The 15217-nt window shown below is 41.4% G+C and overlaps 2 protein-coding genes across 6 annotated transcripts in view; one reads left to right on the top strand and one right to left on the bottom strand.

Moving 5' to 3' along the window:
* The window catches only part of LOC116607202, a 29931-nt gene extending 17903 nt beyond the window's left edge, over positions 1-12028 (bottom strand). For both annotated transcript variants that reach the window (XM_048731476.1, XM_048731477.1), the window contains exons 1-7: positions 11245-12028; positions 10639-10908; positions 10100-10330; positions 7563-7832; positions 6471-6679; positions 5831-6131; positions 5055-5279 (exon numbers count right to left, since the gene is read on the bottom strand). In XM_048731476.1, coding sequence (XP_048587433.1) covers positions 5055-5279; positions 5831-6131; positions 6471-6679; positions 7563-7832; positions 10100-10330; positions 10639-10908; positions 11245-11938 — 2200 coding nt within the window. In that variant the 5' untranslated portion in view covers positions 11939-12028. The remainder of the gene's footprint in view (positions 1-5054; positions 5280-5830; positions 6132-6470; positions 6680-7562; positions 7833-10099; positions 10331-10638; positions 10909-11244) is intronic.
* LOC116609231 lies at positions 3501-10993 on the top strand. 4 transcript variants are annotated; one of them, XM_048731496.1, is made up of 4 exons: positions 3501-5798; positions 6835-7204; positions 10129-10303; positions 10701-10993. In XM_048731496.1, exon 1 carries the CDS (start codon positions 3638-3640, stop codon positions 4946-4948), a length of 1311 nt encoding a protein of 436 aa, XP_048587453.1. In that variant the 5' UTR covers positions 3501-3637; the 3' UTR covers positions 4949-5798; positions 6835-7204; positions 10129-10303; positions 10701-10993. The 4 variants fall into 4 exon arrangements, with proteins under 4 accessions (XP_048587453.1, XP_048587452.1, XP_048587451.1 ...); XM_048731495.1 differs by lacking the exon at positions 6835-7204; XM_048731494.1 differs by having other exon boundaries at positions 3501-7204; positions 10704-10993.
* Positions 12029-15217: the final 3189 nt, after the last annotated feature.

Genomic DNA, 15217 nt, shown 5'->3' with positions numbered 1-15217 from the left:
TCGCTAAAATACACATGCTCATGGATAATCACTCGCTAAAATACACAAGCTCATGGATATCAGTCGCTAAAATACACAAGCTCATGGATATCAGTCGCTAAAATACACAAGCTCATGGATATCACTCGCTAAAATACACAAGCTCATGGATATCAGTCGCTAAAATACACAAGCTCATGAATATCAGTCGCTAAAATACACAAGCTCATGGATATCACCGGCTAAAATAAACAAGCTCATGGATATCACTCGCTAAAATACACAAGCTCATGGATATCAGTCGCTAAAAGACACAAGATCATGGATATCACTCGCTAAAATACACACGCTCATGGATATCACTCGCTAAAATACACAAGCTCATGGATATCAGTCGCTAAAATACACAAGCTCATGGATATCAGTCGCTAAAATACACAAGCTCATGGATATCACTCGCTAAAATACACAAGCTCATGGATATCAGTCGCTAAAAGACACAAGCTCATGGATATCACTCGCTAAAATACACAAGCTTATGGATATCAGTCGCTAAAATACACAAGCTCATGGATATCACCGGCTAAAATACACAAGCTCATGGATATCAGTCGCTAAAATACACAAGCTCATGGATATCACTCGCTAAAATACACACGCTCATGGATATCAGTCGCTAAAATACACAAGCTCATGGACATCACTCGCTAAAATACACAAGCTCATGGATATCAGTCGCTAAAAGACACAAGCTCATGGATATCACTCGCTAAAATACACATGCTCATGGATAATCACTCGCTAAAATACACAAGCTCATGGATATCACTCGCTAAAATACACAAGCTCATGGATATCAGTCGCTAAAATACACAAGCTCATGGATATCACTCGCTAAAATACACACGCTCATGGATATCAGTCGCTAAAATACACAAGCTCATGGATATCACTCGCTAAAATACACAAGCTCATGGATATCACTCGCTAAAATACACAAGCTTATGGATATCAGTCGCTAAAATACACAAGCTCATGGATATCAGTCGCTAAAATACACAAGATCATGGATATCAGTCGCTAAAATACACAAGCTCATGGATATCACTCGCTAAAATACACACGCTCATGGATATCAGTCGCTAAAATACACAAGCTCATGGATATCACTCGCTAAAATACACAAGCTCATGGATATCAGTCGCTAAAATACACAAGCTCATGGATATCAGTCGCTAAAATACACAAGCTCATGGATATCACCGGCTAAAATACACAAGCTCATGGATATCACTCGCTAAAATACACAAGCTCATGGATATCAGTCGCTAAAAGACAGAAGATCATGGATATCACTCGCTAAAATACACACGCTCATGGATATCACTCGCTAAAATACACAAGCTCATGGATATCAGTCGCTAAAATACACAAGCTCATGGATATCAGTCGCTAAAAGACACAAGCTCATGGATATCACTCGCTAAAATACACACGCTCATGGATAATCACTCGCTAAAATACATAAGCTCATGGATATCACTCGCTAAAATACACAAGCTCATGGATATCAGTCGCTAAAATACACAAGCTCATGGATATCACTCGCTAAAATACACACGCTCATGGATATCAGTCGCTAAAATACACAAGCTCATGGATATCACTCGCTAAAATACACAAGCTCATGGATATCACTCGCTAAAATACACAAGCTTATGGATATCAGTCGCTAAAATACACAAGCTCATGGATATCAGTCGCTAAAATACACAAGATCATGGATATCAGTCGCTAAAATACACAAGCTCATGGATATCACTCGCTAAAATACACACGCTCATGGATATCAGTCGCTAAAATACACAAGCTCATGGATATCAGTCGCTAAAATACACAAGCTCATGGATATCAGTCGCTAAAATACACAAGCTTATGGATATCAGTCGCTAAAATACACAAGCTCATGGATATCACCGGCTAAAATACACAAGCTCATGGATATCACTCGCTAAAATACACAAGCTCATGGATATCAGTCGCTAAAAGACAGAAGATCATGGATATCACTCGCTAAAATACACAAGCTCATGGATATCAGTCGCTAAAATACACAAGCTCATGGATATCACTCGCTAAAATACACAAGCTCATGGATATCAGTCGCTAAAAGACACAAGCTCATGGATATCACTCGCTAAAATACACATGCTCATGGATAATCACTCGCTAAAATATACAAGCTCATGGATATCACTCGCTAAAATACACAAGCTCATGGATATCAGTCGCTAAAATACACAAGCTCATGGATATCACTCGCTAAAATACACACGCTCATGGATATCAGTCGCTAAAATAAACAAGCTCATGGATATCACTCGCTAAAAGACACAAGCTCATGGATATCAGTCGCTAAAAGACACAAGCTCATGGATATCAGTCGCTAAAATACACAAGCTCATGGATATCACTCGCTAAAATACACACGCTCATGGATATCAGTCGCTAAAATACACAAGCTCATGGATATCACTCGCTAAAATACACAAGCTCATGGATATCACTCGCTAAAATACACAAGCTCATGGATATCACTCGCTAAAATACACACGCTCATGGATATCACTCGCTAAAATACATAAGCTCATGGATATCACTCACTAAAATACACAAGCTCATTAATATCTCTCGCTAAAATACACAAGCTCATGGATATGACTCGCTAAAATACACAAGCTCAAGGATATCAGTCGCTAAAATACACACGCTCATGGATATCACTCGTTAAAATACACGAGCTCATGGATATCAGTCGCTAAAATACACACGCTCATGGATATCACTCGCTTAAATACACAAGCTCATGGATATCACTCGCTAAAATACACAAATATTTACTACTTACTAACCGAGAGTGAGGCCATGCCGGGAAATATCAAACTGAGGCTTTGGCGTATCGACTTTGTATTTCTTGGCTATCGGTTGCGCTCGCCGGCTCGTCATCTTATTGTTTTTCTTTTTGTCAAAATTTTCCTCTTCAATCTCTCCAGGATAATAAAACTCCGACTCAGAGTGGTCGTCCATTCCCATTTTTTTTTTTGTGTCTTTGGTGTTTTGGTAGATTTTGTCTTAGCAAAATTCGTGCAATCGAACAAAACAACACAAAAAAGCTCACAAAATGTCCCGCTCCGGATACGTAAAAAGACTGCACGCCAACCAACCATTTCTGCTTCTTCTGGGTGTTAGAATTCGCTACTAGAATGTTCGCTGTCGCTCATTTTGCAGTTTTTAAGGGGAAAAAATTAAAAAAAAACAGAAGGGAATGTCACGACTACCAATTAGCCAATCACAGCGCGCGTACTACCGTAGCCATATAATAAATATAATATATATATATATTGCTTGGTTTGTAGGAAAAAAACAAGCGAACTACCGTTTCATCTCTACAAGCGTGTTTCGTGCATGCCCACTCATCAGAAAATCTCCTGATGAGTGGGCAACCACGAAACAGGCTTGTAGAGATGAAACGGTAGTTCGCTTGTTTTTTTCCTACAAACCAAGATATATCCCGCTCTACACCTATGTATTGAGCACTGTTATATGAACGCCTGCACTCACGCATTATATATATATTGCTATACACAAAGTTGACATCATGATATTGATAACGTATCTAAATAGAATACGTGACATCATGATATTGATAATGTACCTAAATGGAATACATGACATCATGATATTGATAACGTACCTAAATGGAATACGTGACATCATGATATTGATAACGTACCTAAATGGAATACGTGACATCACGATATTGATAACGTACCTAAATGGAATACGTGACATCATGATATTGATAACGTACCTAAATGGAATACGTGACATCATGATATTGATAACGTACCTAAATGGAATACGTGACATCATGATATTGATAACGTACCTAAATGGAATACGTGACATCATGATATTGATAACGTACCTAAATGGAATACGTGACATCATGATATTGATAACGTACCTAAATGGAATACGTGACATCATGATATTGATAACGTACCTAAATGGAATACGTGACATCATGATATTGATAACGTACCTAAATGGAATACGTGACATCATGATATTGATAACGTACCTAAATGGAATACGTGACATCATGATATTGATAACGTACCTAAATGGAATACGTGACATCATGATATTGATAAAGTACCTAAATGGAATACGTGACATCATGATATTGATAACGTACCTAAATGGAATACGTGACATCATGATATTGATAACGTACCTAAATGGAATACGTGACATCATGATATTGATAACGTACCTAAATGGAATACGTGACATCATGATATTGATAATGTACCTAAATGGAATACGTGACATCATGATATTGATAACGTACCTAAATGGAATACGTGACATCATGATATTGATAACGTACCTAAATGGAATACGTGACATCATGATATTGATAACGTACCTAAATGGAATACGTGACATCATGATATTGATAACGTACCTAAATGGAATACGTGACATCATGATATTGATAACGTACCTAAATGGAATACGTGACATCATGATATTGATAACGTACCTAAATGGAATACGTGACATCATGATATTGATAACGTACCTAAATGGAATACGTGACATCATGATATTGATAACGTACCTAAATGGAATACGTGACATCATGATATTGTTAACGTACCTAAATGGAATACGTGACATCATGATATTGATAATGTACCTAAATGGAATACGTGACATCATGATATTGATAACGTACCTAAATGGAATACGTGACATCATGATATTGATAACGTACCTAAATGGAATACGTGACATCATGATATTGATAATGTACCTAAATGGAATACATGACATCATGATATTGATAGTGTACCCAAATAGAATACGTGCTTATTATATTGATAACGTACCCAAATAGAATACGTGATTATTATATTGATAACGTACCCAAATAGAATACGTGATTATTATATTGATAACGTACCTAAATGGAATACGTGATCATCATTATATTGATAACGTACCTAAATGGAATACGTGATTTCCATCTTGCTGTGGTACAAAGAAACCCTCGATAGAAGAGCCATAGTGGTCTCCCCAGTCCTCCGGTTCCGAGAAATGGCTAATAATCAAAGAGGATGATGGGAAGTAGGGGTAGTTGTTGCTATCAATCAAATTTTTAATCCTGTCGCCGGGGATGTTATCAAACTTTTTCAGCGTCACGCCACTAAGGTTCCTGGAAAGCATGTCTGGAAGAGAGAAGACAGCGATGAATAAGTAATTATGGTTAAGTATTGGAGGTGGACTGGGTACCGGCCGAGTCAGTGGTACCATATTTACATGTTCAATAATTTGCATGTCTTTGGTTCAATGCATAAATTTAATTATTTACATGTTTAATAATCGTTATCTTTTTCTTGGGGGAGATAATTCTACCAGCCTTCCTTCCTCCTTCCTTCCTCCTTCCTTCCTACTCGTAGAGTATCTAAAACATTTCCCTTAACTTGATGTTTGTTTTATTTACTTCAAGTGTCTGTTTGATAGACTTCCTTGGCAGTATTTCAATACTTGTAACAGGACGTCGTGGACTCACTGTACCCTATGACAACACGGGTAGACGATAACTTATGACGCCTTGGGCAGATTGTACCAAGAAGTCACAAGATAACTGTACCTGTGACGTCATGAGCTGCTGCCCATGACGTCATGAGATGACTGAAGTAACTGAACCTCAGTCCACTTACCTCACAGATCAGTGAGGTTAGGAGGTAAGTAATTTCGCCGCCGACTACGATCATACCTGTGACTTGATGAGGTGACTCTCGTATGTGGAAGGTCTTCCCGTGATTTACGGCTTTGAAATGTATTTTGGGGTCGTTTCCAAAGACTGGATCAGAATGTCCATTGGGGTCGACTAAGTCAAACATGAGGTGCAACGCTTGCGAGGAGTCATTCACGGCATCCGCCTGGATGGATTTGCTGAGCTCGTGTACGGCATCCGCCTGGATGGATTTGCTGAGCTCGTGTTCGGCATCCGCCTGGATGGATTTGCTGAGCTCGTGTACGGCAGGCCTCGTGGTGCCCGAGTATTCCTGGTAACCCTTCAAGCATATCAAACATATTTGTTTTAAATAATTGTCCTTAGCTTCTTTAGCGGTCATCGCCGATATGAGCCCCTTGCAAAGGTTAAACACCATTTCAGTTTATGCCAATTCGAGCAACGAACATTTAGATTTTTCTTGGTTGGCATATAATTTGTGAAATATTAATTTGAGTAATGATTTGAAGGACAGAAGATTGTTGTGTGATTTGTCCCTGGACCACTAGTTGTAACAGACAAAAGCATGGAAGGAAATGGAAGGAAACGTGTGTTATAAAGCCACACACAAAATCAGGAGATTAGAATCCTGAAACTATGCATAAAAACTGTATGGTAATACCGGCTCATAATCATCATCATCTTCAACAGTAACTCCGCTGCGCTTCTTGTCTGCAGGCTCGGCCTTCATAATCCACCCTTCGCCAGAACGTTGGACATGAACCTTCATCTTGGGGCTACGAAGAGGCTCTGTACCATCATCAGAACTGTTCGCTTTAAGATGAAGGGGAATGCCAAGATGGTTCACCAGATAGAAATAATACGAGTTTTCTGGAATTACACAAGGAAAGTTTTGTTTAATTCCAGGCGCCCTCCTTTGGCGAGCGTCAGTAAAAATAAGAGAATAATACGTTCTAGCGCGGTCCTTAGGTCAACACAGTCCACCGTTTTGTTTAAGCATAACTTGATTGCTCTGCTCGCCACAGGGAGAGGAACGACGTAAGACGGCCTGTGGTGAAGGGGTAGGTCAATATAATAGACATACTGCGGGAGGTAAACAGTCTAATCTTTATGGCAGCCCAGTCCCTTCGCCTACTGAATCTTCCACTGGAGCGGGAACACAAGCACTGTAACTAAAAATGGATTATCAAATACAACTACCCCCACATGCGAGCACCATCTGTATCACGTGACAGGCTTCGTGAAACTCCTTCACGTACGAGACCTCCGTTTTAGTGTCCGCGTAGACAGGGAATATGGAAGACATTACTTCGCCTCATTTGTAACCTGCTCGAATCAAAGAATAAATTTGGAAAATTCCAAGATCACCCTGATTCGAACCTGGACCACGATAAGGTACTGACTGCACTGGCGTTCAAGGGCCGATTTTTTTTTTCTTGTAGTACACACGTGGCTTGAAAGTAATGACCATTTGTACTCACGTGACTCGGAACTCGAGTGACTTGATAGTGATGATCACTTTTACTTACGTGACTTAGTACTCACGTGACTTAATAGTGATGATCACTTGTACTCACGTGACTTGGTACTCACGTGACTCGTTACTCACGTGACTCGGTACCTCACGTGACTCGGTACTCGCGTGGCTTGGTACTCACTCGACTTGGTACTCATGGACTTGGTACTCACGTGACATGGTACTCACGTGACTTGTTACTCACGTGACTCTGTACTCACGTGACTTGGTACTCACGTGGCTTTGTAGTAATGATCACTCTCGTGAACTCGGTGCAGTCGCGTGTGATAGGGATGTTAAGTTGCCGCGATCCATTTAGCAGCACAAACACTTCATTCGAGTCCTCTCTTGCGGTGAATAACACTTTTGGATGGTCTTGAGGGTGATGGATGTACGTCGTTAAGCGGAACTCGCGGCCTTTTATGATGTACTCAGACGTTTTGATGCTCGATTTTAACTTGATTTCTCGCTCTGCAGAGTTTATTAAATTTAAGGAAATGCAGAATTCTGAAAAGATGAAAGAAAAATGGTTACCCAAACTAATCAACAATTTTCAGTCATAGAAACTGGAAAGCTTTACTTTGCCCTATTATTTAGAATATTAAAAAATCAATAGAGCATACATCACTTCCCCTTTCCACACCTTATTTTACTATACCCTACCTTACCTTTCCTCACCTCAATTCACAACCCCCCAACACACAAGCTCACACCACAACGGTTGCGGTGGGAAGTGAGTTAGTTAGTTCTCGCATCTTCTCTGGCTTTTTCGGTTTTCTCCCCCTCAACCCCCCAAAAAGCTAATTCAGGAGGCTGTTTGTGGCGCATTTTATTCCTTCGACTAAACTACATTCTATCTCACCTCATCCAACTTTATCTCACCTCACCTGCTCACCTCAACTAACCTGCTCACCTCAACTTACCTCATCTCGCCGCACCTCAAATCACCACACCACACCTCACCTCACTTCCTTATGACACCTCACCTCACCTCCTTATGACACCTCACCTCACCTCCTTATGACACCTCACCTCACCTCCTTATGACACCTCACCTCACCTCCTCATGACACCACACCTCACCTCACCTCCTCATGACACCACACCTCACCTCACCTCACCTCCTCATGACACCTCACCTCATCTCACCTCCTTATGACACCTCACCTCACCTCCTCATGACACCTCACCTCATCTCACCTCCTCATGACACCTCACCTCACCTCCTCATGACACCACACCACACCTCACCTCACCTCCTCATGACACCTTACCTCACCTCCTTATGACACCACACCTCACCTCACCTCCTTATGACACCACACCTCACCTCACCTCCTCATGACACCTCACCTCATCTCACCTCCTCATGACACCTCACCTCACCTCCTTATGACACCTCACCTCACCTCCTTATGACACCTCACCTCACCTCCTTATGACACCTCACCTCACCTCCTTATGACACCTCACCTCACCTCCTCATGACACCACACCTCATCTCACCTCCTCATGACACCTCACCTCATCTCGCCGCACCTCAAATCACCACACCACACCTCACCTCACTTCCTTATGACACCTCACCTCACCTCCTTATGACACCTCACCTCACCTCACCTCCTCATGACACCTCACCTCATCTCACCTCCTCATGACACCTCACCTCACCTCACCTCCTCATGACACCTCACCTCATCTCACCTCCTCATGACACCTCACCTCACCTCACCTCCTCATGACACCACACCTCACCTCACCTCCTCATGACACCACACCTCACCTCACCTCCTCATGACACCACACCTCACCTCACCTCCTCATGACACCTCACCTCACCTCCTCATGACACCACACCTCACCTCACCTCCTCATGACACCTCACCTCACCTCACCTCCTCATGACACCTCACCTCATCTCACCTCCTCATGACACCTCACCTCACCTCCTTATGACACCTCACCTCACCTCCTTATGACACCTCACCTCACCTCCTTATGACACCTCACCTCACCTCCTTATGACACCTCACCTCACCTCCTCATGACACCACACCTCATCTCACCTCCTCATGACACCTCACCTCATCTCGCCGCACCTCAAATCACCACACCACACCTCACCTCACTTCCTTATGACACCTCACCTCACCTCCTTATGACACCTCACCTCACCTCCTTATGACACCTCACCTCACCTCCTCATGACACCTCACCTCATCTCACCTCCTCATGACACCTCACCTCACCTCCTTATGACACCTCACCTCACCTCCTTATGACACCTCACCTCACCTCCTCATGACACCTCACCTCATCTCACCTCCTCATGACACCTCACCTCACCTCCTTATAACACCTCACCTCACCTCCTTATGACACCTCACCTCACCTTATTGTAACAATATTGTTATGTTAAGTTAATGATTTGTTATTAGTGATTTTGTTATGCAATCAGTAACTGCTCCCCCACGTGCCCCGGATATCACAGTAATGATATATGACACTGGGGTCAGTTTGTAAATAGTCAGAGCATGAATAACATACACATAACGACCACGAATCCTGAATAAAGCCCATAGAAACTCTGACTAGCTTTTTCGTTACCCTCATCTCACCTCAAATCATCTCAACCTCACCTCACCTCAACCTCAACCTCACATCACCCCAAATCATCTCAACCTACCTCACCTCGCCTCGCCTCGCCTTACCCACTCACCTCACTGCACTTCGCCTCGCCTCACCCCGCCTCACCTCACCATACCTAACCTTACCTTGTTTTTTGTTTGTGTTCCATTGACAGTTTTGTATTGGATTCTCGCCTGGTGCTATTGGATGCAGAACAACTTTGCATCCATCATTATTAAAGTGACTTCCTAAGGGATGTAAGACTAGTCGCTGTACGTCCGTGGAACTTTTACAAACGACCTGCCTGAGATGATTTCCAAGAAGTTGGAATGCGTTTTCGCCGTGGACAGGTTTGAAATAAAATGTGGAGTCGATATCTGAGAAGAAAACATCATCTTAACTTATTTAAACAACTTGTATTCAGTACACTGAAGACTCGCTTTTTATTTAGAACAAATTCCTAAAGGAAATATATAGAGGGGTTGATGGCCCCTCTAGTGGGACATATCCCACCATTATTAGGTTTAATGACATCTCTTAATCGGACATATCGTACCATAATTGGGTGTAATGACATCTCTTAGTCGGACATATCGTACCATTATTGGGTTTAATGACATCCCTTAGTCGGACATATCGTACCATTATTGGGATTTTTTACCTCTCTAATTAGGACATATCGTACCATAATTGGGATTTATGATCCGCTTTCTTATTGTTATCCTGCTGCTGTCACGGTTGATGTAGTAGCCTGGCGAGCATGCGCATTCTAGTGAGACCGCTGGCAGTACGCCCCCTCTGACCTGCAGGCCTGGATAGTGAGCAGAGAAGAAGAGACACCTTGATGACGTCACTTGGAGTCCACCGCTGGAATCCATACCGAGGCAGTGCAGAGCCTCGCTTTGGTTCGTTTTGAACTTGATCAAGTAATAGTTGCCGTCTACGACAGGCGTTACTTAAGGAAAAATATGTCATTAGTTTTAATGGAGTAAGCGAATAAATATGTATTTTAGCGGACTCGTGATGAACCGCAACCTTCATATGACTAAGAAAGTCAGTGCTGTGATCACGGTAGATCAATATGAAATTACAAAGGGTCATAGACCATAAACTAGTTGGAAGGTTGATTAGCAGGAAAGAAATTGACTTGAATTTGTCCCATGGTAAGGCAGACACTGGGACCCATGGATGAACCGTTTTTTTTGGAATCCGTCTGATGAGAGGCCAAATGCACAAAATGGACTTACTTCCGTTTTCGCTGAGGTTTTTTTGTAAACAGATGTTTGCATACCTTTTGTCTTCGTGAAGATTCTGTACGCAGTATCCGGCTTCAGCATAGATTGATTCGACGTCAAGAACTGTCTTCCTGACACAGTGGCATTATGAGTTTGCTTCGTAAATTGGTGCTTGTTTCCGAATAAATGTCCGGCGGTTGTAAAATTCTTGTTGAATGCGCCTTTTTCAAGAATGCTTACCGGCAGGGTTGATTTTCTATAAGCATCAATTTTAACGTGCTTGTGATACTCGACCAATTTGCTTGCCTCTCTGCAGAAATGGATAAAACTGAATCCCCACTGCTTTTTGTCAGCCGTTCCTAATCTTTGTACGGACGTAAAATTAACAGGAAGTTCTAGCATCGATCCGCGGACTATAGGTTCAAAAGATGTGTGAATACTTTGTGTTGGTGATTTCACGATGTTCCCGTTGATCAAGTGCTCAAGTCTTTTCAAGACGTTCAATAATTTGTCAGGATTTGAGACTTGCGAAACATTGACTTCGTGTTCAGCATTGTCATGACTTTGTCCAAAGACGTGTACTACATCAGCACTTTCTTCTGCTCTTTTGTCACTTTGATTTGAATAAACTTTCTCGATCCATTCCTTTAAGTCATCGTGAATTTTAGGTGACCATTCATTTAACGGGGCATAATTTTCCTCTATGGAAACTTTTATAACTATGAGAAGCAAAATAGAAACCCAAAACATTTTCTTTTTTAGTATACCAAAAGAAAAACACAAATATGACTTGTCTAGGCACCAGAGGTAAGCAATGAATTGTTAACGACGATTCACCACAGGCTCAATAGTACCAGAAGAGAAATTGAGAGTTCTCATCTTCTTATGTAAAAGTATCATGTCTCACCCTGCTGTACTTAGACGTAGCAAAAAGTGATAGCTCAATATCCTTGCCCTCCCCCCACTCCCCCCCACTGCCATATCCGCGCTTGATTGCTTAAATGACATTGTTGTACCAAGCAACAAAATCAAACTCATCAAAAGACTTGATAAATTCTATACTAGAAATGAAATTTTCATGCGCGCTCATTCTTTGGTCAATACGTGTACATTTTCACAGGAAAAATATCAGGCAATAACGTCAAGCCAAAGTGATATCTGTACTTTGGACAACTCGTTTTTCATACCAGAAAAATGATAGAAAACAATCAAACGACGAAGCGACAAAGCTGGCAAAGCCGAAGCGACACCAGAAAACAGAAAAAGTCAACTAAATACGCCGTGAATGTACTCAACAGGTTGTTGTGTGAATGGATTTACTCTGCTTTTAACGGCTGCAATAAACAGCCTAGGTGTAAATCCACCACTTCGAACGCATGTTTTAGGCTTATAGCTTTTATTCTACTTAAAAAGTTTTTGTATTCTTTTAAAAGTCCCGCTCACTCGAAGTTAAGGCTGCATTGGCAGTTTGTGATTCAGCTAATCATATCTTCAATAACAGTATCACAGCCAATCACAACGTGTTTCATTTCGCGCGCGGCAATTAAATGGTTTTCTCAAGTTCGCACACGTCTTGTGGCATGAGAAATGAAATGACTCGTAGCTCTCAAGTTCGCACACGTCTTATGGCATGAGAAATGAAATGACTTGTAGCTCTCAAGTTCGCACACGTCTTGTGGCCTGAGAAATGAAATGACTCGTAGCTCTCAAGTTCGCACACGTCTTATGGCATGAGAAATGAAATGACTCGTAGCTCTCAAGTTCGCACACGTCTTGTGGCATGAGAAATGAAATGACTCGTAGCTCTCAAGTTCGCACACGTCTTATGGCATGAGAAATGAAATGACTTGTAGCTCTCAAGTTCGCACACGTCTTGTGGCCTGAGAAATGAAATGACTCGTAGCTCTCAAGTTCGCACACGTCTTATGGCATGAGAAATGAAATGACTCGTAGCTCTCAAGTTCGCACACATCTCATGGCCTGAGAAAGGAAATAACTCGTAGCTCTCAAGTTCGCACACGTCTTATGGCATGAGAAATGAAATGACTCGTAGCTCTCAAGTTCGCACGTCTTGTGGCATGAGAAATGAAATGACTCGTAGCTCTCAAGTTTGCACACGTCTTGTGGCATGAAAAATGAAATGACTCGTAGCTTCTTCGCCAACTGTTTATTTCCCGTACCATTTCTTATTCTTGGACATTATCAGTCAATATCCCAGCCGCCAGAAGATGTTTATTTGCTGATTATATTTTTTAATTTGTTGTGTCAATCAATAAAAAGTTTTAATGCACTTACCGAACTTACCCAATAACCCAACAGAAAGAAAATTACAACCCCCCCCCCCCCCCCCTAGCAAATTATGTAATGTAATATGAATTAAAGGAAGGGAATCGGGACACTACATTGAGCACATTCACCTCACAAATCCAATATACTAATAGAGTTTAGGATAGGATAGGTAGGTAGGATAGGTATGTTTAACCTTTAGCAGCGTGAGAGCTGAATTACAGGCTAAGCGCAACATTTACTAATTCAAACAATACAAATATTTAACAGTGACAAATTCAGAAAAACGTTTAGTGTGACATTTCTTAAATCTATGCGTCTGCTGGTAATAGTTAGTCTTTCTCGGTAACAGTTAGTCTTTCTCGATCTTCTACTATCTGCTATATGGTAAAGCGGATTCTGGCGATTCAAGTTTTTCATGAAGGCCTCACATGCAAGATGCCTACGGTCCTCTAGTGTCTGGAGGCCAGACAGCCGCAGAGCATCCTGGTATTGGCAACCAGATATAATTATTTTAAGTGCTCTCCTCTGGATCTTTTCCAGTGCTTCAGAGAGGTAACACGGAATATTTGGAAAAATGACTGAGGCATATTCAGTGATAGATCGAATTAGTGAGCAGTATACAGTTACCATATCTTTTACGGGTACACCACATTTCTTAAGTGTTCTTAAAGCATATAATCGTCGGTTGGCTTTCTTGATTATATAGTCGCAGTGGACCCCCCATGACAGGTTCTCAGAAAGATAGACACCGAGTAGTTTAAATGATTTGACACGTTCAATGAGGATACCACCGGTGGTAATGGGGGGATACGTACAACTATTGTATTGGAAGTCAATCGACATCGACTTACACTTGGCCGGGTTTAATTTCATGTTGTTACTGAAAGCGAAATCCTGGATGTCATTCACAATATATTTCATGTAAGATGGCGAGTTCCTTGGGATTATCTCCAGGACTTTCAAGTCATCTACATATTTGGCACGCGTTGCCCACTTAGAAACAAGGTCATTTACCATGATAAAAAAGAGAACAGGCCCTAATTTTGTACCCTGGGGAATTCCTCCATTAAGGTAGCGAACAACCGATGAAGCAGAGCCTATGCGAACTGATTGCGAACGGTCTTGGAGGAAAGCAGCAATCCACCTAACAAGACATGGGTGTAAATTAAAACTACTCAGTTTGCGACGAAGAACGTGATGGTCAATAAGGTCGAAACCTTTTTTAAAATCCGCAAAAAAGAGGTTTATACTACAACTACCATTGTCCAAAGCCTCTAGGGCTAGGTGAATAATATAGTTTAGGGCTAGGTGAATAATATAGTTTAGGGCTAGGTGAATAATATAGTTTAGGGCTAGGTGAATAATATAGTTTAGGGCTAGGTGAATAATATAGTTTAGGGCTAGGTGAATAATATAGTTTAGGGCTAGGTGAATAATATAGTTTAGGGCTAGGTGAATAATATAGTTTAGGGCTAGGTGAATAATATAGTTTAGGGCTAGGTGAATAATATAGGCGATTGCGTGTTGGGTTGATTTCCCTGCAGCAGAAAACTGTTGGCAATCGAGTTCCTCGTATACCCTTGGGAGTGATCTCTTGATAACTAATGTATAGAGTGCTTATACTGTTTCAAATTTGCAAGAGAATGAAAAATCACCTATTTTGCTAGGAAGGAGTTTTATAAGAAGAAAGAACCCCCTGCTTATTTAAATAATTTTAATGTGCATTGAAAAGCCGTTTTA

The sequence above is a fragment of the Nematostella vectensis genome, chromosome 8 (assembly GCF_932526225.1).
Source record: "Nematostella vectensis chromosome 8, jaNemVect1.1, whole genome shotgun sequence".
NCBI classification, from domain to species: Eukaryota; Metazoa; Cnidaria; class Anthozoa; order Actiniaria; family Edwardsiidae; genus Nematostella; species Nematostella vectensis.
This window is presented reverse-complemented; position numbering and strand designations above follow the sequence as displayed.